We start from the raw sequence: 24,663 nt of genomic DNA, 5'->3' as shown, positions 1-24,663 counted from the left end.
TGCGAGCAGATGCCTGGTCCTGTGTGAGCCTCCTGGAAGGAGCCACCCTTCAGGGCCACACCTCAGGGGTCTGGGCCAGTGCTCTGCTCCAGGAGGCCTTGGGGTGACATCGTGCCTCAAATCTAGGTGAGGATGAGGAGGGCAGGGCTCTGGCTTGGCTTCCAGGCAGGGCAGCGGGGCTGGGCTCAGCATCAGGTTTCTCCTCATCCTGTGATCTTTGCTGGATGATGAGGTCATCTAGGTAAGCTGCCCAGTGCCACATCAAAAGAATGCAGTGTGGGAGCCTTGCGTGACGCCAGCCCGAGGACTCAGGATTGTCATGCGTTGGGCAGACCCCAGCCTGACTGCAGTCACTACATCTGGGAGCTCTTGGGGATTGGCAGTTGGTGATGTTGCCAGTCAAGGCAAATCAAGAGGCTGTTTCTTGAGGAAGGATGAGCCACCCACATGGACAAGCCCAAGCCCGTAACTTAGGGTAGGAAGGACAGGGGAGGCACTTGCTCTTCTCTGGCACCAGTACAGGTAGTGGGAGCTGCACCCTTACCCCAGCCTTGGGGACAGAGTCACCCTGTCAGCCCCAGATCCAAGCACCGGATGCTGGTGCTGCTGCAGGCTGCACCCTGCAGGCTGGTCAGGGGAGGGCAACGGCTTGGCGCCCAGGTCTCCACTGAAGGACGGGCCCAAAGAGCCCTGCCATGAGTCTCACCAACCTCACTGCAAGCACTAGGCCAGGGAGTCCATGCCACTTCAGAGGATGGGCAGCAAGCGGCACACACATGGCCTGGGGGGGGCCCTATGTGGGTTGGAGGGGGACAGGAAGAAACCCGGGGTCACCAGCAGCACATGGGATGCTAGGTTTCACCCCGAAGACTGGGGCAGCCTCATCCAAACCACGTGCTCTGTGGCTGTGGTGGAGGCTGAGGCTTAGTGGGCGTGTCAACAGTGGGCTCCCAGGAGGTGCCGGCTCTGGCGGGGTGTCTCCATGGGCGACAGTGGGAGGCTCCAGTGGGAGGCTCCGTCCAGGGGCTGACACCTCTCCCTGGTGGCGCATTTATTCATCTCACCTGCCTTCCCTAACAACAGGGCGGCCCAGGGCACTCATCACCCCAGAGGCCCCTTCCCCTCGCCCCAGGTCATGTGCACCGGGCCAGGAAGGTGTCTGGGTGGCTACCATTGAACTTGGCCACCTCAGGCACAGACTCTGTGGGCTGGGACCCCACATGCTCAGATGAGGGCAGCAGAGGTGGAGGCCTGGGTGGGTGGGACCCAGAGCTTCGGTGGAGAGTGTCCAGCAGCCGGACAGGCTCACACGGGAGGATCTCTGTGATCAGAAGCCAGTTCACATGTGCCCACATGTGCCCACAGTGGTGCCTCACTGAGAGGCTTCCTGGGAGTCCCAAGGCCCGAGGGGAGAGTCCTAGACCCCAGCCCACACAAGGTCCAAGGCTGGGACCCTGACAGCCTCACCTGGCTGCTGCCCCCACCTGTCCTCCAGTGGGAGGGGCTTGCCTCTGAGAGGCGCCCACAGCACTTGGGTCTGACCTTTCATCACCAAACAGACAACAAAAGCCTCTCCCCATTACCACAGTGAAAAGCTGGACACTGTGCCTTCCCTACAGGACAGTGAGGCTGGGCAAATGGTCACGCTGGGGGGAAGGCCACCCACTCAGGCCTTCTCTAGGGCCTACCATCAGCTGCCAGCTTAGGCAGGGTTCTCTCCTTTCTTAGCCTCTCTTTTCTGATCTAGAAAACCATGTGGCAGCAGGGCATGGTGGCTCATGCCTATAATCCCAGCACTTTGGGAGTCCAAGGTGAGAGGATTGCCTGAGCCCATGGGTTCGAGACTAATCTAGGCAACTTGGCAAGATCTCATCTCTACAATCAATCAAAAAATTAGCTGGGCATGGTGGCGCATGCCTGTAGTTCCAGCTACTTGGACAGCTGAGGCAGAAGAATGGCCTGAGCCTAGCAGGTCAAGACTGCAGTGGCCGTGAGCATGTCACTGCACTCCAGCAGTGACAGAGACTCCAAATCATTAAAAAAATAAAAAATTAAAAAAAGGAAAGATAACCATGTGGCAGAGTAGATGATCTCCAGAAAAATCTAGGGTTTGAGAATCCCTTCCAGCCAGCAAGTCCTGGATACTCAATGTGTATCTGTTCTTCCAGGATTTGAGTGGCAGCACAGCCAGGGAGGGCTTCCTGGAGGAGGGTCTGCAGTAGCCCTGGACCCACACCCCTCATCCCATACCCTCCTGGAGAGTGAGTTAGCCCTGTTCTGACATGCAGTGTGGGTGTGGGTGAACCAGCCCTATGGGTCACAGAGCTGCAGGGCACAGCCTCCTCTCTGACCTCAAGGTAGGTGGTAGAGAGGTGTGACAGGGCATGACTGACAGGAGTGCCAGAGGCTCAGAGACATCACCAGTGCAGAGAAGTGCTCGGTTCCCAGACTTGGGTCCCCCACTCTGGCCCAGGGTTGGAGCAGAGACAGTGGCCGATGGGTGGGGGAGCAAGTGGGGGACCAGGCCAGAGATGCTGCCATCTGGGGACTGTATGGCTGTGCCCTGGTGAACGTGTCTATCCAGTTAGAGCTCGGGTGAGAGCAGGAACCGGTCGCATTCTCTCCTCCCACAGTTGAGCACTTCTCAGCGGCTGCTTGCTGCGTGGAATAAACTATCTCAAGGTCAGAGTCTGTTCCTCAAAACCCCTGGCAGCTTGATGGGCTGGGCATGGGTGTGGTCACTTGCCCAACCAGATGCTTGCCACCAAGGCCAGCTATCCAGGAGCAGCGCCACCCTTTCAGGAGATAGGTGCCCTCTCGGGGAGCTCAAATGGGTCCCTGGGGCTTAAATCGGGACAGCGTGGAGGGAGGCAGGGAAGTTGGAAGAATAATTTAAAACCACAACAAAGATGGCTCCCGTGGTCTCACGTGGCTCGTTGTGCCATGGCAGACCTAGCAAAGGCAGCGGTTGCCCTGTGTCCTGGGGCTACAGAGGTGGCGGCTTCAGCCAGAGGCAACTAGCAGGGCCCTGGCTGCCCCAGAAGCTGAGGGCATTGGCCCCCGTGGCAACGGGGCACCTTCCTGCTCTCGGATGGGGCTCTTTGCTGACAAGTCAGCCCTTTCCTTCTCCAAGGGGTGGGGATGGACAGGCTTATTGGGGACCTACTGTCCACGCTCCATGGACTCTGGAGGCCTCACCACTACATACACGACTTAGCCACGGAAAGTTGGCAGCTGCGGCACCGCTCCCAGGCTGGGCGGGGGCCGAGAGTGGTGTCGACCCTCTGACAGCCTGGCCAGGCTGGAATGTTCATGTCTGTTCTAGAGGTTATATGACCCGCCCATGACACACAAGCTGCCAAGGTATGGCAGGGCCAGAGTTCAGATGGAGGTGCTTTCCCTGGCTGTGCCGTCTTTCTTTTCAGAGGCTTGGGTGACCCCGACATGCTCCTTCCCCTCAGCCTCTGTCCTGCTGACCTGTGTCCTCCAGAGCAGCCGGCGAGCCCTGTCCCCCGTGCTGTGAGCACCCTCCATCCCAGGAGCTTGAGTCGGGGCTGCCACGTGCCATTCTTCTCTCCCGACGCCTTGCTTCCCCAGCTCTGTGCCCGTCTCCTCCCTCCCCCCATGGTCATCCAGTCACCTGGATCCATGAGTCCAGTGGTGGTCGGAGACCTGCATCTGGGGAAAACGTAGCCAGAGTCCCAGTGCTGCCACTTTTGTAGGATAAGCGCTCCCACCATAGCCATGTCACCCCTGACGTGCTGTCATGCCTGATGTACTGTTGTGGTGCCGCTAGAGGGGACAGGCTCCAGCAGGCACCATGACCCCCGCTGATCCTGCCATCCATAGCACGTTGCCTCGAGGGCTGGGGAGAAGCACAGGCACTGCCCTTCAGAGCTGACGATGCAGAGGGGGAGAATGAATCTGTCTCCTTCCACTTCGGAGCGTCTGGGCCTGGGGGCGCCAGGCACCACCACGAGCCCAGAATACACTCTGCACGCAAACAGTCTGGGTCAAGGGCTTGGCTACTCCACTGGGTCTCCAGAAGGTCAGAGGTGCTGCAGCCTTCCGCCCTGGCCTCCTGCCACCATTTCTCCAGCGAGGCCGCGTGCCACACTGTCCTGGACAGGGGTGTGTGGGTGCTGAGGGTGGTGGGGTGGTTGGAGGGGCTGCCATTGGCCAGAAGGGTGGGCCGTGGTTGCTTTCTTCATCATCCCAAAGGCAGGGCCGGATCTGTCACCTCTGTGTGTGAGGCCAGGTGGCAGGCAGAGAAGCCAAAAGCTGGGAGTTCTAATCAGAACCAATTGTAACTTGATTGACTTGCCTGGCTTTGAAAAGCCTGGAACATGTGCTCTACCCTCAGGAGGAAGCAGAATCCACTTCTGGTTTGTTCCGGGAGCTCCTGCAGGGTCCCCCACGTGCACTTTAGTTCTAGCCCCGTGATCTGGGGTGCTGGCTGTCGACACAGGGCTGAGAGGGGCCCTGCGGGGCTCTGTGCCTGTAGAAAGGGCTGCCTTCAGCAGCCGCCATGCTGAGCCCCTTTGGTGATGAAGAAAGATGCAGCGCTGTGTCCCATGGGCTCCCCGAGGGGCCCAAACAACGGCTTCTGCTGTCTGAAGGCCACGGGCTAGCATTTCCGTTTTAGCTCTGGTCAAGATGGACCCCAGGCTTATTGGAAGGGTGTGTGTGTGTCTGTGTGTGTCCAAGATTCTTTTCAGAGATGTTCACTGTTGTGAGGAACTTGAGGTCTCTACTGTCGCCTGAGGGACGGACACCTAGCAAGAGAACCGCTCTCCAACAGATGTGTCAAGAAGACGTCTCACACTTCTCCTGAGAACCAAGGCCTAGCACTCGCCATCAGACACTGCTGGAGTCCCTTGGGCTTACTCATGCCATCACACCTAGCTCCCCACAGCACACAGGGTGGGCACCATCATTGCCACTTACACGAGAAGCTGAGGCTCAGAGAAGCGACAAACATGCCCCAGGAGCTGGCTGCTCCCTGTGAAAGTTGCATCTCATTTAGCTGTTTCTGTTCCTGCCCTGTGCCCGAGTGATCGGCCGAGCCCCTTGCTCTGTATGGGGTTTCGTGGACATCATGCAAACCATGCCAGGGGCCAAAGCCGGCCACAGCCCCCAGCTGAGAGCAGGGCGGGGCTGGAAGCAGGAGGGCTTGCGAGTCTGCAGAGCCAGGCCTCATCCCAGCAGCATCCCCGATCAGCCAGGTGGATGGGAAACACCACGCAAGTGATCAGAGAGTGACTGGATCTGAAGGTCCTCAGAAGTCACATGTACCTGCCCCCCCAAAGTGCAGCCTTCTCAGGCTCTGTCCTGGGCTCTCTCCTTCTTCCCCTCTGATATCTACACCCCAGGCAGGCTTGTCTTTCCTGCACACTTGGCTGCCAACTTCTCCCCTTGCCCCCCTACCAACCAACCACTGCCCCAGCCCAGCCAGGCCCTGAACGCCACACCCATCCAGCCACACGCCATGAGGCAGCTCTCCCGGGAAGGACCCCAGTCATCCCTCAATGGGATCAGCCTGACTTGCCAGGACCCTTCCTCCCAGACCTGCTTCTCCTCCTGGGTCCTTTGTCTCGCCCATCTGGGCACCTGAATCACATACCCCAGGGTTGGCCTAAGAACCCCCTAGGCCCTGCCTGCACTCAGGGAGGCCTCTACGTGACATCTCTTCGCCTGACTGCTGACATGTTGCTGTTGGCATCCAGTCCTGAGCGTCCCTTAGTTTCTGCCTAACCCATCGCCCACAGCTTCCAGAATAGACTCTGAAATGCAAGTCTGACCACTTTAACTCATTTGTTTAAACTTTATCTTGAAAGCTTCAAACCTGAAGAAAAGCAGAAAGGCTAATGTAATGAGCATCCATCCACCTGTCGGCTAAATTTAGCAGCCATTAACCTTTCACATTTGCCTCAACTATTTGAGGGGCAAGGGGTCATGTTTTAAAGTAAATCACAGGTACTGTGTCATTTCACCCCTAAATACTTCAGGATGAATCTTGGGAAAGTAAGATGATTTCTTCCACAACCACCCAACCACGTCATACCCTGCAACACTCAGGTCCCTCTGCCTGGCACCACGTCATACCCTGCAACACTCAGGTCCCTCTGCCTGGCATCTGCTGCTGCTCTCATTGATTTCCCGACCATCCTGTACCTGCCTCCAAGAGCCAGCATGTTCTCCATCCAAGCCCCCATGTCTCCCACTGGGGGAAGAGTCTGCACGATTTCCAGCTGCCAACACTTGGCCCACGGCCACTGCTCGTGGAGCCTGACCCTGGCCCAGGACACAGGTTCCCAGGCCTGGAGCCCTGCATGTCAGTCTGTCAGAGCCCTTGACTTCTCACCCTGCTGGTCTGCTACCATGTCTCTCCCTCTGTCAGTACTTGAGGGGAGGGGCTGGGTCACAGTCTTGTTTATATCCTTGGGACCTTAGACCTGTGTTCAGCATCTGGCACACAACTAGGCTCCACACATCTTCTATACACCATCTCGTTTAACCCATACAACAGTTCTAAGAGAATAGTGTGTTGAAGCCATGCTTCATGACCAGATCTGTGTGGTGCTTAAGGGTAAAGCTAAATGGCCAGGGGCAGTGGCTCATGCCTGTCATTCCAGCAATTTGGGAAGCTGCGGCGGAAGGATCGCTTGAGCCCAGGAGTTCAAGACCAGTCTGGGCATTTTGGCAAATTCCTGGGCTCAAGCAATTCTCTCGCCACACTTCAAAAAATAAAAAAATTAACTGGGCATTATGGTGCATGCCTATAATCCCAGTTACTTGGGAGGCTGAGGTGGGAGGATTGCCTGAGGGTGGTCGAGGTTGCAGTGAGTTGTGATCGTGTCACTGTACTGCGGTCTGGGGGAACAGAGTGAGATCCCAATTCAAAAAAAAAAAAAAAAAGGGTAAAGCTAGAACAATACAGGCAGACCTCACAGCTATGGTAAGTCCGGTTCCAGACCACAGTAGTAAAGCGAAAATCATTATACAGTGAATCACTCAAGTTTTTAGTTTCTCAGTGCACATAAAAGACATGTTCACGCTATATACTGTGGTCTATGGAGTGTGCAATAATATGATGTCTAAAGACAATGTATGCACCCTAATTACAAAATATTCTGTTGCTAAAATATGCGGATGGTCAAATGACCTTCAACAAGTCGTCATCTTTTGCTGGTGGAGGGTCTCGTCTCAATGTCGTGGTGCTGACTGATCAGGGCAGAGGGCCAGGGTGGCTCTGGCAATTTCCTAAAATAAGACAACACGGACACCTCCCTCACTTATGGGTTCTCCTTTCATGAAAAGTCTTTCTGCAGTATTCAATCCTGCTCGACGGCATTTTGGCCCCGTAGAGCTTCTCCAAAGTTCTCAAACCTCACCACTGCTGTTTCAACTAAGTCAATGTGATGTTCTCAATCCTCTGTTGTCATTTCAGCAATGCTCACAGCACCTTCGCCAGGAGTAGATTCCACCTCAGGAAACCACTTTCTTGGCTCATCCATAGAAGCAACTCCTCATCTGCTTAGGTATGACCATGAGATGGCAGTCATTCAGCCACATCTTCAGGCTTCACTTCTGATTCTATTTCTCTTGCTGTTTCCACTACATCTGCAGTGACTTCTTCCAACGAAGTCATCCATGAGGGCTGGAATCAGCTTTTTCCAAACTCCTGTTGAAGCTGCTATTTTGACTTCCTCCATGAGTCCTGAGTGTTCTTAATGGCACCTAGAATGGTGGATACTTTCCAGAAGATTTTCAGTTTACTTTGCCCAGATCTGTCAGAGGAATCACCATCTATGGCAGCTACAGTCTTACATGTATTTCTTAAATACTAAGACTTGAAAGTCAGGATTACTCCTTGGTCCATAGGCTGCAGAATAAATGTTGTGTTAGTGGCATAAAAAAACATCCATCTCCTTGTACATCTGCATCAGAGCGCTTGGGTGACCAGGTGCACTGTCATTGAGCAGGACTATCTTGGAAGGAATCTTGTTTCCAAACAGCAGGCCTCAGTGTAGGTGCTTAAAATATTCTGTAAACCATGCTGTAAACAGCTGTGCTGCCATCCAGGCTTTGTAGAACACAGGCAGAGTAGATTAAGCATAATTCTTAAGGACCTTAAGATTTTCAGAACTGTTACTGAGCACTGGCTTCAACTAAAAGTCACCAGCTGCACTGGTCCCTATCAAGAGAGTCAGCCTGTCCCTTGAAGCTTTGAAGCCAGGCACTGACTTCTCCTCTCTAGCTATAGAAGTCCTGGATGGCATCTTCTTCCAATGGAGGATGTTTCATCTACAGTGAAAATCTGTTGCTATTGTGCGTCCTCCTTCATCCATTCAGCTGGATCTTCTGGAGAACTTGCTGCAGATTCTCCATCAGCACTTGCTGCTTCACCTGCACTTTGATATCATGGATGGAGACGGCTTCTTCCTTCAACCTCAGGAACACTCCTCTGCTAGCTCCAACTCTGCTTCTGCAGCGTCCTCACCTCTCTTAGCCTTCGTAGAATTGAAGAGTGTTAAGTTCTTGCTCTGGGTTAGGCTTTGGCTTAAGGGAACGTTGTGGCTGGTTTGATCTTCTGTCCGGACCACTCGAACCTTCTCCAGATCGTGATCAGGCTGCTCACTTCCTTGTCATTTGTGTGTTCACTGGAGAAGCATGCTCAATTTCCTTCCAGTCACAGCTTGGCCAACCATTGCGGTAGAGGCCTAGACTTTGTCCTGTCTTCTCATCCGACACCCTTCCCCGTTGAGTCCATCATTCTAGCTTTTGATGCAAAGTGAGTGATTCTTCCTTTCACTTGGACACTTAGAGGCCATCACAGAATTATTAATTAGCCTCATTCCAATATTGTGTCTCAGGAAATAGGGAGGCCCAAGGAGAATGGGAGACAGGGCATAGCAGGTCTATGAGGGAGATGTCAGAACACACACATTTCTTGCTTGAGTTTGCTGCCTTATATGAGGCTGTTCATGGCACCCAAAACAATTACAATAGTAACATCACAGATCACTGATCACAGATCACCATAACAGGTATAATATTGTGAGAATTACCGAAATGTGATGCACGTGCTCTTGGAAAAATGGCGCCTCTCCTGTCAGAGCAGGGATACAGGTCTTGGGGTCAACTGATCTCTCCATCCCAGGACCCACCCACAGAAAGGCAGGTGTTACTATTACCCCATTTTATAGACAGAGACAGAGGGCATGAGGAGTTGGGATGCCTGGTGGGGTTGCCACTTGCTGCTGTGGGCCTTTGGCAAGCCCCTTGCCTTGTCTGGCCTCAGCTTTCTCATCTGTAAAAAAGGGGTGATTAGATGATGGGAATTCAATGGGATCCTACATCTGTGATGCCTTTGCCTCTCTGACTAGTCAAGTCCAAGGGGTCCACCTGCTGCCTGTCCATCATGGCCCCCATCCCTGATGCTGGGAGACTTCTCCTGGCCTGGTCTCTTGGGACCTTTAAAATTCAGCCAGAGACTCAAACAACACACGGGGCTGACTCAACCCGGAGAGAGCTCAAGAGCACTGGGCAGGGTGTCTCCAGGACCAGCACCAAATGATAGGAAAGTGACTCAGGCACAACAGGGGTTGGAACCAGCAGGCCCAGCATGCCATGTTGCCAGGGAGGCTACCACACCCTCTGGCTGGGTTAGAGGCAGGTGGGAAGGAGGCAGATGGGCCAGGATGCTGCTGAGAATCAGAGACAGCAGCAGGACTGACACCTAGGGAGACCGGAAGTGAGGAGTGGGAACCCAGAGAAGAGACATGAGCAGCCGGATCTGATCCTGAACCCCAGCTAACAGGTCAGGTTGCACAGGAGGAACAGGCAGAATTTCTAAGAATCCATGGTTTGGCTGGAGTATGTCAGGTCTCAAGTGGTTTGGATCATAATTAGAATGAGAGACTGAACTGCACAGCCTGTGATTAGTCAGCTAAGACTCCAAGACAGAAGGTAGAAGTAAACACAGGATTCAGTTTTTTCTTTAAGCTGAACAAAGGAAAGCCTAGTGACGCAAGGAACGGCACACCTGCTTTTTAGAGCCTTCCCTGGGTCTGAGAGGCGTCCTGTGATTTCAGACCTGGTGAAGCAGGAGCCTGGTGCTGCATCTCCCTGGTCAGCGCTGAAGAACGCTGCAGTGGTGGAAGGGACCAAGACTCAGGCAGAAGTGTCTGCAGAGACCCTTGCACCATGCACCAGAGAGGTAACTCCGTGCAGGCTGCTGCGTACCCTTCTACACTCCACTTACCCACCCTAGTGGCACCACCAGCAGAGGCAAGGGGTCCTCCAGCTACCATCTCCTCAGTGTCCCTGTCTATCATCTGCCTCTTTTTTTTTTTTTTTGAGTCGGGGTCTCACTCTGTCACCCAGGCTGGAGTGCAGTGGCACAGTCATGGTTCACCACAACCTTAACCTCCTGAACTCAGGTGATCCTCCTGTCTCAGCCTCCCAAGTACCTGGAACTATAGGGGTGCGCCACCACACCTGGCTACTTTTTTGATTATTTTGTAGAGATGGCATCTCGCTATGTTGCCCAGCCTGTGCCTCTTTGGGGCACTACTTCTTCTTGGGGAGGGGGGTGAAGCTTAGCACCCCTCTTCCAGCTGCCCCCCACTGCATGGCTGACAGCCTCCTGTCCATTTCTAGGCCCAGTCTTGTCTTATAACTTCAGCATTCAGGGTGCTGGGCCCCTTTGCTTCTTATCTAGATTCAGTCTTCTCTCTGCATCAGCTCTGAAACATCATGGCCTCCATCCTCCCAGACTCAACTCAGGGGGACACATCCCTCCTCTCCTGCCTGTGGCTCTGCCTCTCAGTGCCCCCTGTGCCCCTTCCCATGGTTCCTGTGTGCAGCCCTCTGGGCTCTCAGGCTCTCCACAGCGTCTCATCCCCCTGCCCTTTCCCGCCACTCCGACATCCCCTCCTGTTTCACACTTCTCCTCCACCTATCAGAAGAAGGAGGCCTCCAGGCCCCTGTGGATCCTTTCTAGCCTGCATGGGCTGTCACAGCAGCACTCCCCTCTCTGGCCTGGCAACAACCCCTCTCCACGTGATCCTTCCGGCTCCTCCTCGCTTCTGACTCCTGACCACCCCTGCCTTCCCTGGAGCCTGTTCCTGTCCTGACAATTCTGTCCTTGGCTTCTCCCGTCTCCGAACCTATCCTTGGCTGGCGAGAGCCCACATGAGGATGCCACTCAGGCCCACTGCCCACTGGAACAAGCTTCTCCTCCCCAGAGCCTGGGGCAGAGAGTGGGGGAAGAAGCTGCTTGTGTTTCATTAATTTGTTTTGGGAAGTGGGAGCCAAGGGTTGTGTGACACCCACCAAGGAATGCAAATTGACTCTTATGCAAAGGTAATTTGAAAATGCACCTTCAGGGCTTTGGAAAAGTCCCACCGCTGTATGAACTCCTCCTCCCCTGTCAACATCACTGATAGATCACTGCCCCCCTCACCTGCCCTGGACTGCCTCTGCCTCCTGTCTCACACTGACTCACTATGCACATGAAGCGCATTCCCCCTCTTCTCCCAGGTGTGAATTCATGTGGCGAGAAACTGTCTCTTTATGGGGGGCTCTCCTGTGAATCCTGAAGTCATACTGGCCTTTTGTCAGCACTAGCAGGTCTGCACTTCTGCTTAAGTCATAGGCTCTGGAGACAGGTGACCTGCATATGCTGCCACAATGCTCCAGGAAGCTTCGAGACCAGTCTCTGTGGCTGCCATTGGCCACCAGGTCTCCTCTGGTGACAAGACCCCACGGCTCCTCCTAGCGGCCCTGCCGATGGCCGGCCCCCAGTGCCTTGTGCTCTGAGCATCAGGGCTGCCAACCACCTTTCCTGTGCTGGGGTTTCCTCCCGTGACCCACAGTCGGCTTCGTGATGGGACCTCCCTGAAGCCTTCCTTGCTGTCTTTTGATGCTCTGCTCCTTAGCTTCCTCCCTACCTTGAACTCCTGGCCCAGCCACCCCTGGCTTGTCCACCCTCTCCCAAGAGCCCAGCAACAGCAACACTCCACATGGTCTCTGCTTCCCTCTACCACGCGGGTCTAGAGCCCGGGCTCTTCCCTGGCCTCAATTGGTAAGAGATCTCTGATCACCTGCTGACCCTTCCTTGGAACTTGGGGCTGGCAAACCCTCTGGTTTCCAGAAGGGAGAGCCAGGGGCTGCCGTGTTCTCCAGGAAACTGCGGCTCTGGAGGTCCGCCCTGGTGCTAACACTGTCCCTCTCACGTGGCAGAGGACACTAGTATCTACGAGGAGGTACAACTCACCTGAGGGGCCCCCAGCTAGCATGCAACAGAGCTGCCATCCCCCGGTCGGGCTGGCCCTGCAGCCTCACCCTGCACCTCTGCAGCATATATGAAGGCCATTCCCCAACAAGGCCATGAGCACACCGCTCTCCTATGTAGCCTGCGGCGGGAGGAAGTGAGGAAGTGTGCTGCCTTGGGGGAGAGCCGGTAGTGCAGGGGTTGCCCTCCACAGGCACCTGAGGGATCTGCAGCCCCAGTAGGAGTGGGCCTGGGCTGCAGTGGGCACCACCAGCTGTGGGCTGGGCTCTGGGGAGAGGCTGGGGAGAATAAAAGGCAGGTTCATTCCCTGCAGGATCATCAGGAAGTGGGAGTCACATAGACATAGTCCCCGGGCAGATTCTAAACTCCTCAAAGCCTGTGCCTTTTGGCTTTCAACTTGCCTCTGGGCTGGGCAGGTTTTCAGTATACTAGGCTGTACCCAGGAGATTATTTACTTATTTATTTAGAGTCGGGGACTCACTTTGTCGCCCAGGCTAGAGGGCAGTGGCACGATCACAGCTCACCGCCATCTCAACCTCCTAAGATCAGGTGATCCTCTCATTTTGGCTTCCTAAGTGCTGTAGGTGTGCCCCACCGTGCCCGGCCCTCATGAGGCCATTACTGTGACTCCTTTCTTCCGGTAGGACCTCTGGAGCAGCGAACGTCTTTGGCTTGGTGAGGCTCAGCCAGTACCCATGGGTCAGTCAGGCAGGGCCTGCCACAGTGGTCCATCACCTGCTGGCCATACTGCACGGGCCCAGCTGCTTATTCCTTCCAGAAGGGGAACATGTGCATGTGTTGGAGTCTCAGGTGTCCCGGGCAGTTCTGAGGGTGAAACAGGAAACTTGCCCAGCACGATTTTCCTACTTGATCTCTCATCTCGTGTTCCCCGTGGAGATGAACAAGAAATTGACTCTGAATAATTCATGGGTTCCGAGGTCGAGACATGCTGCTTCTTTTAATAAAAAGGCTGGATGCACAGCGGTGATGAAACCTCTTCTGTGGTGCTTGTAGCACCACAGAAAAAACACAGAGATCTGAAAAGCTCTTTACAAACGCCTCTCATAGTTGTGAAACAAAAATGAAAAGCTACATAGTATTTTTAATCAAACAAACTAATGCTTGGATAATATGTAAAATGATTTATAAACCTGTATGGAGCCTCGGAACGCTCATAAAAAGAAATTTTAAAAAATTAAGTAGCTGTAATTATCATGAAGTCTGATTTATTTTTAAAACTGAAAATGACTGTCTTTGGTTTTCCATTTAATGAGCACCTCCTGGGCGCCAGAAACCCGCTAGGCTTGTTTTGTAAATCATTCAACTAGTTCTTGTGAAGTTCCACCACGGTAACAGCCCAATTCATAGACCCACCAAAGCCTTAGTGTTGAGTGACAAGCCCAGGGGCCCCTAGGACTGAGTTTGAACTCAGACCTGGTTTGTAGGTGCACAGCCCCCACACGGTGCCCAGCTCCCACTGTGTCAGCACCCTCTGCTGAAGACCAGGAGATGCTGCCTGGCCGTCTACACTCTGCAAGGTCACCACAAGAATGGTGAGGTGACCCTGGCTCTGGTCCCTCAAGAGCATCTCACATGTTGGTTACAAAACCTCATCCTCCCCATGCTGGACAGACATAACTGTCAGGTCAGATGCCTTCATTCTGCAGAAAGGAGAATGCGGAGCACTCAAGGCTTTCCCAAGGTCAAAGGGTCATGAGTGACATCATGTGGACCAGCAGTGTGTCCTTGACGCCCCATTGAGGGCTGACCATCCCCTGGCACTCCTGTCTGACTGTGGCGTGGAGTCAAGTGATGCTGGGTAGATCAGCGCTCTGTCACCGACACCCTAATCCAGGGCTGGCCTTCCCCTGTCACCTCCATCTTGATTGTGGTGCAGAGTGAGTGATGCCATGTGGACCAGCACTCTGTCCCTGACACCCTGACCGGGGCTGGACCTCCTCTGCCACCCGCATCTAACTGTGGCATGGAGTGAGTGACGTCATGTAAACCAACACTCTGTCCCCACGCCCCATCCAGGACTGGCCTGCTCCTGCCACCCCTGTCGGACAGTGGTGCGGAGTTCCCAGGGCTATGGCAGCAGGGCCCTCGGCGGCAAGACGAGGTTTTTCTTCTTGTGCATTGGATCAGAGATGTCCAATGCCAAGACAGTTGAAAGCTCAGGGCCATAGCCCAGGTGAGGCATCAAGGGCACAGGCGGGCCTCACTGGCTTAGTCTTACCTGCGTGGGCCTCCACTCGGACGCTTACAGACAGCTGCCGGGCAGGGGTTCTGGGCACCATCCTTGACACACATCTGAACAGTCAGAACCCCCTGAGTGACCGTCAGCCCCCATCTGACAGGCTCAGGCAGCTGTGGGCCCACCTGGGGCAGCAGGGCAACCCCAGGCTTCTGGCTGGGGCAGCCAGCAGAGGGTATGTGTGTCCCCAGAGCCACCTCGCCCACAGTGTGGGTGTGGGGTGACTTGTCTATGTCCTCTCTTGGTGTGAAGTGGACAACCCCTTCCTCTGGGAGAGGCCCCCTCCTGGCCAGTGGCCCCAGAGCCAAGCTGGAGTCTCAATGCTCTAGGGCAGGAGACTGCCCTGAGTGGATAGTGCCCTGACCCGGGGTGGGGGTACTCCGAGGTGTACTCCGAGGGGTGGGGGTACTCCGAGGTGACCATGACGGCACCTAGGGCCCCAGGAATGTCTTCCCCAGGCCCGGGGCCACAGTGACTTAGACTGCTGGCCCAGGACCTCGGGGACAGCTGAGTCAGGCACTGCCAGTCAGGGCGCCCAGAGCCACGGTGGGAACGGCGCTCACCAGCTTCACACGGCGTCAGCGGATGAGCCCGCTTGCAGCCCAGCACTCACCAGGCGCTGCATGCTCTTCACGTGGGTGGGGCTGATGGACAAGGCCTCCTCGTACCACCGCCGCGCCTCATCGATGTTCCCTCGGAGCTCGGCAACCTGCCCGCGCATGTAGAGGACGTTGTGGGACATCGGGAAGAGGTTGGCAGCTTCCTGGGTGCAGGCGGTGGCCTCTGCAGGCTTCCCGATGCCAATGTAGACCTCAGCTGGGGGCAGAAAGCACAGGCGTTGGGGCTTGGCCTTGGCTGCCCTGGCCCAGATGGTGGTGTCCCCGGGAGTCCTGCAGGGTGTGGCCCATGCCTGCCCTGAGTGTGAGTGGCTGCATGCCGCAGTCCCCACGTCCTCCCACATAAGGACTCCAGTGCTGTGGCTTCCGCATTGACGGGCTCCCCAATGAGATGGCTGTTCCATCAGGACCTCCCTCCTGGGCCAGGGCAAGGTCCCATACCCTAGAGCTCCTAGACTGTGTCACACCAACAAAGCCCTCGAACAAGCCAAACTGCCACCTTCCAAACAGCGTGACTCTCCACTGAGCCAGGTCCTCCTCACCTCCACGTAAGCCAGAGCCTCACGCAGCCTGGCCTCCTGATGAGCCCTTCACAGGTGTTCAGGTCCGACTCCCTGCGCCTCCCTGCCTCCCTGCCTCCCGGGATGTAGACCTCATTGTGCCCTCAGGCCCTTTCTTCCCAGGGCATAGCTCCACCTCTACGCCACCGTCACCCAGTCATCTTGGATAAGGACATCGGAGGTTCCTGCCCCTGCAGGCCTTGCTCTGGGCTGTGGCGGGGCCTGGACCCACTGATCTCCCTGCCACTGCTGCCTGACCACTGGCCTCCCCAGCGGTAACTACATGTATGTCTGTGTGGATTAGTAAATCCTGTACAACACAACACACACCAGCACACGAGAACAGAAACGTCCAAGGACACAGAAGTGAAACACAAGGGTTCCTTTACCCACCACACCTTCACCCCTCCCCCCATCTCCCAGCCACTCTGGAAGCTACCTGGATGTCCCAGGCCACCCTTCTGCCTCCTGCTGAGGGCCACAGTTGTCACAGATCAACCCAAAACCATGCCCTGGGTGACACCCCTGCCCAGAAGTCCTCCTACCTGAAGCCCACAGTGTCCATCCTGTCCAGTGGGCAGGTGGGATGGGCTCCCTTCCCCCCATCCCCCCAGGAGCCACTGGTCCAGCCCACCTGGCCCCAGCCCTCCCGTCCCCCTCAGTTCTCCTATGCACGCTGTTCTTGTCTCCCTGTGCACCCACACCAGAGTGGAGGCTGTCGCCACGTGAGGCAGGGCTGGGGTCTGTGTTGCCTGCGCCATGCCCCGGGAGCTCAGCTCAACATTGCTGACTGGAAAAACGGTGACAGCAACAATTACAGTAGCCAACATTGACTGGACATGCTGCAAGGTGGTCCAACAGGCACTATTATTTGATCCCATTGTCCAGATGAGGAAACTTAGGCACAGAGAGGCTGAGCAAGCTCAAGCTACAGCTGGAGGCAGAGCCAGGATCAGAATCCTGGTGTCTGGTTCGGAGCCTGTGCCCTCAGCCCCCACAGAGGACAGTGTCTCCTTCACCCCAAATGACATCTAGCACCTCTGTAGGCATTCAGAGCCAGGCATGCTACCCTGCTTCCTTGTGACCATCCCACCGTCTTCCCATGCCCCTGGATCTGCGTCCATGTGCACCGTGTGTGGGTGTTGCCGCCTCTGCCCCTAATGCCATCACCAGCCTCCTTTAAGGTCCAGGTGGCTGCTACCATCCCGGAAGCTCCTGATTGCTTGCTTGGCTGAGAGGGTGTGGCCTCTGCAGTTCCTGTTGCCCGGGCCCCGGGTTTCTGTGAGGGTCCATCTGGGCCAGTATGCCCCGATGGCAGCTGCTGCACACACCTGTCTTTCCGACCCCACCTTGGGCTTTGAGCCTGGGCACTGGAGAGGGGCTGGCATATCTCATGGTGGTAGGCAGTGGACACTGCTGGCTTCCTGACCTCAGTCACCAGGTTAGCCTCTCCTTGGGCCACTCACTCCCTGGGGATCGAATTCACACTGACAGACTCCCCAGGCCTAGACTCCCAGTCCTCCCCCGGCATCCATCCCTTGGCTGACAAGATTCTTCATTCAGAGAAGCCAGAACCTCCCTGGCTGACCTCGAGCCTCTTCTGGTCATCAAACCGCCAAGCCCATCAACATTCGCTGTGCCTGTCCACTGTCCCACGTCCCTTCTGCTGCCTGAGGCCCAAGTTCCCTGTTCCCTGCCCCACGCTGGCACCCTAGGTGCCATCTTCCTGCTCCTGGAGGAACTTGCCCTCCACATATGCCCTCTCCCTCTTGAGACCTCTCCTCAAAGTCTCATCACTGGATTGTCCCCATTGGCAATCAACACGCACCAACATGCTCTGACACACTCCAATACGCTGAGACCCATCCTCGGTCCCGCATGCCTTCCCAGTGACCCCTCATTTCCTCTTGTGAGGATGGTGTTCCCACTCTGCCTCAACTTCCTCACCTGCCCCTCGCTCTGCAAGCCATGCCAGATGGCCACCATGCCACCACATGGTCTCATCACGGCTCTCACAAAGGCTCTGTCCACCATACCCACCTGTCAGCGTTTCCGGCCGCATGTCCTCCTTGAAGACTATGACTTTAGCAGCTAGGGGCTTGCTGCCTCATCTTGCACGGGAGAACATGACGGCTGAGTGGGACTGGAAACACCCAGCCCAGGGCCCTGGCTCCTGCACAGCAGGGCAGGGTTGCACCTGAGTCTACCTACCGCCAAGCTCTCACTATGCTGCACCGGCCCCTCTGGCAGCCCTCACTGCCTTGATGCTGACTGTCCCTGACAGCTGGCTGCATGTGGGGGCTCCAGCGTCTGCCTGGCCTCCACCTGGCTTCTGCCCTGCCTTCCCCTTCTCCCTCTCCCCTGCTTCTTCTCTCTTACCTCAGACCCTGGCACTGGGTTTAGTTCCAACCCCTGAATTCCTGTTTCCAGCCTGAATATGAATGCGGGCTGCTGGCGTCCGGACTGCAAGTCCTCGGGCTCCCAACACTGCCAAGCTCAACAGGACTCTGGGTCTCTTCTCTATTACCTGCTTACAAAAGTCCATTTCCAGCCTGACTTGGCTTCACACCACACAACAAATGAAGAAGGGAACCTAAGTATTTTGTGGGCCTGCAAAGCCATCTCTTGGGGACTCCCAGACTCTAGGAATGTGTGAGACACCTGCCTACCCTCCCTGAAGTCACATGTAGGTTTCATCTGCAAATCAACACCCTTTATCTCAGCAAAGCATTCTCCTGATCTCCAAAACCCCTTAATTAGGGACTACAAATCATCAATCAAGAATCTTTGAATTCACCTATGACCTGCAAGCCCCACTTGGGAATGTCGCTCTTTCCTGGGCCAAACCAGTGAATATCCACACGTATTGACTTATGGTTTCCTGTAACTTCTGCCTCCCAAAAATGTTTATAACTGAGTCACCATTCGGCCACCGTGGGTACATGTCCTCCGGGCCTCCTTGGGGATGGGTATCACGGGCCTGGGTCCTCAAGTTTGGTTCAGAATAAACCATCTTAAATATTTCAGTTTGGCATCTTTTCATCCACCTTGAAGCCGCCCAGCCTCCACGTCCTCCGTTCCATGAAGACTGCAGACCCGCACCCCCGCTGCCTGGACTGACACTCTTGACTTCCTGCTTCGCCAGCTTCCAACTCGCTGCTTTCCATCCCAGTTTCCACAATTAGTTGGAGTGACTTTTAAAATTTTTCTTTAGAGGCAGAGTCTTGCTCTATTGCCCAGACTGGCCTCAAACTTCTGGGCTCAAACGATCCTCCTGCCTTGGCCTCCCCAAGTGCTAAGATTTGGGTGTGAGCCACCGCATGTGCCCACTTCTTTAGAATATAGACCTTGTGTTGGCCACCAGAGGTTCACTCATCCACAAGGTTGAGAGCTGACCTAGGGCCTGTCCCAGCCCAGCAACTTCCTGGTGCCCATCCTTCCGCCTCCATGCTGGCAACAATTCTGCGGGAAGTGGTTAATGTCTGGTTGTTACTGACTAATAATTACAGCTTTTGCTCCGGTGCCTCGCAGTGGAAGCCAGCGGCTATTCTTAGATCTGCAAGATTAGATTTTCTGGTTTCTGCTGGGAATTTAAAGCCGTGACACTCACAGATTCCTTGACCCTGGCAGGCCTGTCCCCTGTCCCTCTGCCTCCCAGACTCTTCCTGGGCTCTGAGGTTGTATCAGCAGGGTTGAGGGGTCATCTTATAGCATCACCCCATCCAAGACCAGATGATGACAGCTCCCGGACAGGTGGCACATGGGTCACCACACAGGGCGCCCATGAGGGAACGCGCAGTCCTGGGGTCGGGCCTGCCCAGCTGATGTCTGCCAAGTCCTATGCGTGTGTCATATGTTATTCAGGGACTTCACACGTCTCCATTTGTTGAGTCCTGACAACAACTCTATAAATACCTGTGTTCACCCCATTTTGCAGATGAAGAAACTGGCTCAGCTAAGGGTACATAGCTGTGAGTTGAGAAGCCAGAATTCAGAGCCAGCTGTGTGGCCCTGACCGGTGGTCCCAGCCCACGGCAGCACTCAGCTGTCAGTCTGGCATCTCAGGGCCTCTTTTATGCATGGTGGGAGCAAGGCCAGAAGGAGAAAGAGCCCTGGAGTGCTCAGCTGGGTGCATGGCCTTTCACTTGCAGTATGATGGCACGCTTGCATCTAAAGGTAAACCAAAATTAGTCCGGCATGGTGATGTGTGCCAGTAATTCCAACACATTGGGAGGCCAAGGTCAGAGGATCACTTGAGCCCAAGAGGCCACATTGAGCCATGATTATGCCACTGCACTCCAGCCTAGGTCACTCAGGCCCTGACTCAAATACAATGATAATAATAAACGAAAGAAGCAGTGGATGGTTTCTAGGAGCTGTGTGGTGAGGCGCCATACCTCATGCACTAAGTGAGCTCGCTGTCCTCTGCTCTGTGAGACTGCAGAGGCTTCGCTTCCACCCTCTGCCCATAGAGGAAACAACCTCCTGATCTGCTTTATAAGGCAGTGTACATACAAATGGCACTAGAAGACACTTGGGACTTTCAGGAAAAAAGACCACAAAACCAGGTGGCTTCTTTCTAAATATCATGGGAAGCATGTGCTGTGAGGTTGACAGGTCATTTAAAAGAACAAACAAACTGGCAATCTCCCCACAAAACACAAAGAAAATAAAAATGGAAGAAGATATCTATAGCTCCTTCCTCAGATACAAGGTGAATTTCTCTGAAATGTAATAGATGCTTACAAATAAAAAAGAAATGCAAAGTAGTCAAGAAGGGGAGCTGGCAGAAGCTATGGACAGAGCCGGAAGACCACACTCCACCTGTCACATAAGCCGAGAGTAGGGGGGCCATGAGGGTCAGCATGCTGGGAGGATGTGAGGAAGTGACGTTTGTGATGACAGTGTGAACTCGCACAATCCTGTGGGAGGCAATGCAATGATACTTACCAGAATCAAAGCATATACACCCCTGACCCACCAGTTCCATTTTGTGGAATTTGTCTCACAGATATGCAACAAGACAGACTCATCCCAATATCCACAGGGGAACTGGCTCCAGGACCCCCTGCAGATGCCATGTCTCTGATATAAAACGATGTAGCATTTGCATATAACCTACAAAACGTTCCTGCATGGTTTTTTTTTTGAGTTGGAGTCTCACTCTATCGCCCAGACTGGAGTACAGTGGCCGCTCCCGGCCACTGCAGCCTCGACCTGCTGGGCTCTGGTAATCCTTCTGCCTCAGTCTTCCAAGTAGCTGGAACTACAGACATGCACCACCACACCTGGCTAATTTTTGATTAATTGTAGAGATGAGGTCTTGCCAAGTTGGCCAGGCGGGTCTCGAACCTGCGGGCTCGGGCAATCCACTCACCTTGGCCTTCCAAAGCGCTGGGATTACAGGCTGAGCCACCGAGCCTGGCCCGCTCCTGCATGTTTTAAACCATCTCTTGACTACTTATAATACTGCATACAATGTCAGTGCTATGTAAATAGTTGCTATACTGCATAGTTTAGGGAATAATAACAAGAAAAAAAAGTCTGCACATAATCAGCACAGACACCATTTTTCTCTGCATAGTTTTCATCTGTGGTTGGTTAAATCCACGGGTGTGGAGCCTGGGCATGTGGTAGAGGCCGGATGCATGGGACACTGACAGGTGCATCATCTACAATGGCAAAGCCCAAGAAACAATCTGACCATCCAGGAGTGTTGGCCACGTGGCGGCGCAGCCACACCAGGGAGTGACACTGCGGCTGTCATGAAGCTACTGTGGCCTCCCATGTGCTGGCCTGCCTTATCTCCAAGACGGTGCATTACAAGGGAGGTGGGGACTGAGCATGGCACGTGAGATCTCTGGGGGACGCACAGAACTGTGATCTCCCATGGAGAGTGGTGGATGCTCAGGAGAGGAAGGAGCCTGTCCGTGCTATGGCTTTTCCGCTTTCCCAGTAGGTACCATGGGTGTATCTTTATCTGAAAATAATTTAAATCGAATTGTGACACAGATGCAAGCAGATCAAGGAGCAAGATACATACAGCCCACACAGAGCCGATACCGGGTGTCCCGGCAAGAGTCAGGCACTGGGGTCGGTGGTATCCAGGACAGGAGAAGAGGGTGTGGAGGAAAAGAGGCCCTTCTGTGGTCGCAGTGCCAGTGTCCTGGGTCTGTGCCCCAGCCAGGCATCCTTCTCATTATCTCCTGGCCATTCAAAGACACACATGAGTGGCCAAGAGATGGTCACACAACAGGCTGGGACTCTAGGGTTGCCTCAGGGGGGCCTCTGTCAGCCTGGAATCTGAGGCTGCCTCTACCACAGGATCTCATCCCCACCCACAGCTTTGGGTGTTGCACCCTGATCGAGCTAATTTATTCTGAAGCTTACAAAATGTGCAGAGTCTGGCAGGACGGCCAGAGCTGACGGATGCAGGAAGCTGATGTTACCTGCTTCCATGAATTGTCAAGACACAGTCAGCTGCATTCCGCCTCTCAGAGCAGCAGGATTCAAGCCACATATGGTAAAGCCTAACAGTGAGCGGAAGCTGTCAGATTTCTTCTCAAGCGACCTCTTTCAAGTCAGTGAATAAATATAGGGCTTTAAACCTAGGCTCAGAGTCATATGGCATGGATTCTAGAAGGATTCTGGTCAACTCCACTCACCCCTACCGCGTGTAGTGCTCACTAGATGCACACGGCACATCTGCCTGGGGGCTAGAGGGCAGCAGTTCCACGGCCTTGTGGAAGGTCAGGCCATGCCCCTCCATCAGCCACAGAACCTGACTCTGTCCTCTGGGCTGTGGCAATGAGAAACGGATCTTACGTGATGATATCAACATCAAGGACAGCTCCAGGCTGGGTCCGAGCCGTCCAGTCCTTCAATGTTCTAACAAGTGGCTCTGAAGTTTCCTGCCCAAGAGTCATGGCAGGCTTCGCAGGAGGGCCAAGTTCCCACATCACTGAGTGGGCGGCAGCAGGACACCAGGCAAAGCTCTCCTGGGACCTGGTCACTGTGTTCCCCAAGAAATAAGCAAGCGAGCCCTGCCCATGAGAGGGCTGACTCTAGCCTGGAGCAGTGGCTTCAGCCCTTTGGGGCCTTTACACATGGCCTCTTAAGAACTCAACTTCAATTTTGAAACTTTAAGTTGGAAGGCAACCCTTCCTACACCAGCCTGCAAATTCGGCCAGGCTCATCTGGCCTGGACACTAAACCCTGCTGCTCTCTGTTCATGGGTGACCAGACAGGACAGGTGTAGGATGACTGAGCTTTCTGCAGGGGAGCCGGGAGGAGGCACGGCTGCTGCTCCCTGGCCCTCAGCCAGTGTGTCTGGGCCTCTCTGGGACAGAGGCTGGACACTGTAGGCATTTGCAGTGAGGAAGAACTAACTACTGCATGACTATGAACCACCCACTTCTGAGCGTCGGCTTAGGAGGGTGTAATCTGTTATTTTACAGGACTTGCTATGGCTCCATTAGATGCCGAGCTGGGCTCCAAGACCTGCTGTGGCCTGGTGAGCCCAGCCGTTCACACACGAGGGCATGCCAGTGGTGTCCAACAAGGTAGGTACAACTGGTCATGAGCAAAGGAGTCACTAGCAGGATAGCTGATGAATGACAGGCACTCTGCCTGGCCAAACCTGGGCTTCCCCATGTACCCCAAGAGTCAGGACTGAGCAGGCCCAGGCAGGAAAAAGGAACTTGAGAAACGGAGCTGCCTTTCTGCAGTGTTATAAATACAGAGGATGCCAAGAAAATGTATACACATTTTAAGAAAAGAAAACACTATTAAAATGGTAATACTCAATATATACCGATAACAAAAGATGAAAACAAGTCATGTCTGACTTCTGCAATCATGAGAGGTACTCAAAGTGGTTCCCATCAGTATCTAGACACTTCTGACTTCAGCGAACATCTCTTAAAATGTACATACATTTTTGGCACCTCTGTACGTGAATATATCCACAGCCATCGCTTGCTGGAAAGCCCTGCATGGTGGGGTCCTCACTGCTCAAGTGCCTGTACCCTGGATCCATCTTGGGCCTTCCAGGCATTCAGAAGCCTTGCTGGGCTGGCTGAATGCCTGGGAGCCCCCTGGTCGGGGGCAGCCATACCTGCCCTTGGGCCAGTTTCCCAGTCAGAGGCAGCTACTGTCTGTGTCTCTCTTACTGGGTGACCAGGAGAGCCACAGAGGGGCAAGAGGGACACCAAACACATGGCACCATCCCTGGCTTTATAAAGATATGGTGTAATCAACACCTGTCCTTCTCCCAGTTGCCAAGACTTCATTGTGGAGATGTACCATGCGCTGTGCTCACCAGTCCAGGATAGGCGCTGCTCTGAACCCCGTACAGAGAGGAAACGGAGGCTGTGGTTAGAGTCTTCAACTCAAGACCACCCAACTGGTAAGCAGCAAGCCAGACTTCACCCCAAGGCACGTGGAGACAGTCTGGAGCCCTCCAGGCCCTTCACACAGACCCTGAACCCACACGGCAGCCCCCTGGAGTCTCCTCAGTTCCATCCGAAGTCCCTTCCCAGATCCTGCTCTGTGCTGGGGTACTGAGGCAGGGGAGGGGTGGGGGAGATGCAGAGGAACTCATGGTTCCTGCAAAGAATGGTACGCTGGTGGTGACTGCAGAAGCTCGGCACTTTCCTGATAAGGGACATCCTGCAGGGGCAGCGGATGGGGGCAGGGTGGTACCTGCGTGGAGCCAGATCTGTGCCAGTGTCATCCAGGGGTGCAGTGGGCCCTGCTTGGGGGCGCTGCTCTGCAGAGACGAGGCCACTTCCGACAGCGCCTGCTCTACTCGGGAGGCTGCCACTGATGTGGCATGGACAGAGCCTGTGGGAGGGCAAGAAGGCTGTGTCAGGAGAGAAGGGGCAGGCTGACCCACTGACCAACTGCCTACCCACTGACCCGCCCACA

General features: G+C 54.7%; 1 protein-coding gene across 1 annotated transcript in view; it reads right to left on the bottom strand.

Annotated features, from left to right (window-relative positions):
* TTC7B (tetratricopeptide repeat domain 7B) overlaps positions 1 to 24,663 on the bottom strand; it is a 165,483-nt gene that overhangs the window by 10,631 nt on the left and 130,189 nt on the right. The window contains exons 17-18 of the mRNA XM_008051404.1: positions 24,439 to 24,579; positions 15,172 to 15,374 (exon numbers count right to left, since the gene is read on the bottom strand). Of these exons, the coding sequence (XP_008049595.1) occupies positions 15,172 to 15,374; positions 24,439 to 24,579 (344 nt within the window). The remainder of the gene's footprint in view (positions 1 to 15,171; positions 15,375 to 24,438; positions 24,580 to 24,663) is intronic.

Source organism: Carlito syrichta, unplaced genomic scaffold (assembly GCF_000164805.1).
Source record: "Carlito syrichta isolate Samal-C Ts95f unplaced genomic scaffold, Tarsius_syrichta-2.0.1 Scaffold171376, whole genome shotgun sequence".
In the NCBI taxonomy this organism is placed as follows: domain Eukaryota; kingdom Metazoa; phylum Chordata; class Mammalia; order Primates; family Tarsiidae; genus Carlito; species Carlito syrichta.
Note: the sequence above shows the minus strand (reverse complement) of the source record. Positions and strands in the feature narration are given on the sequence as shown.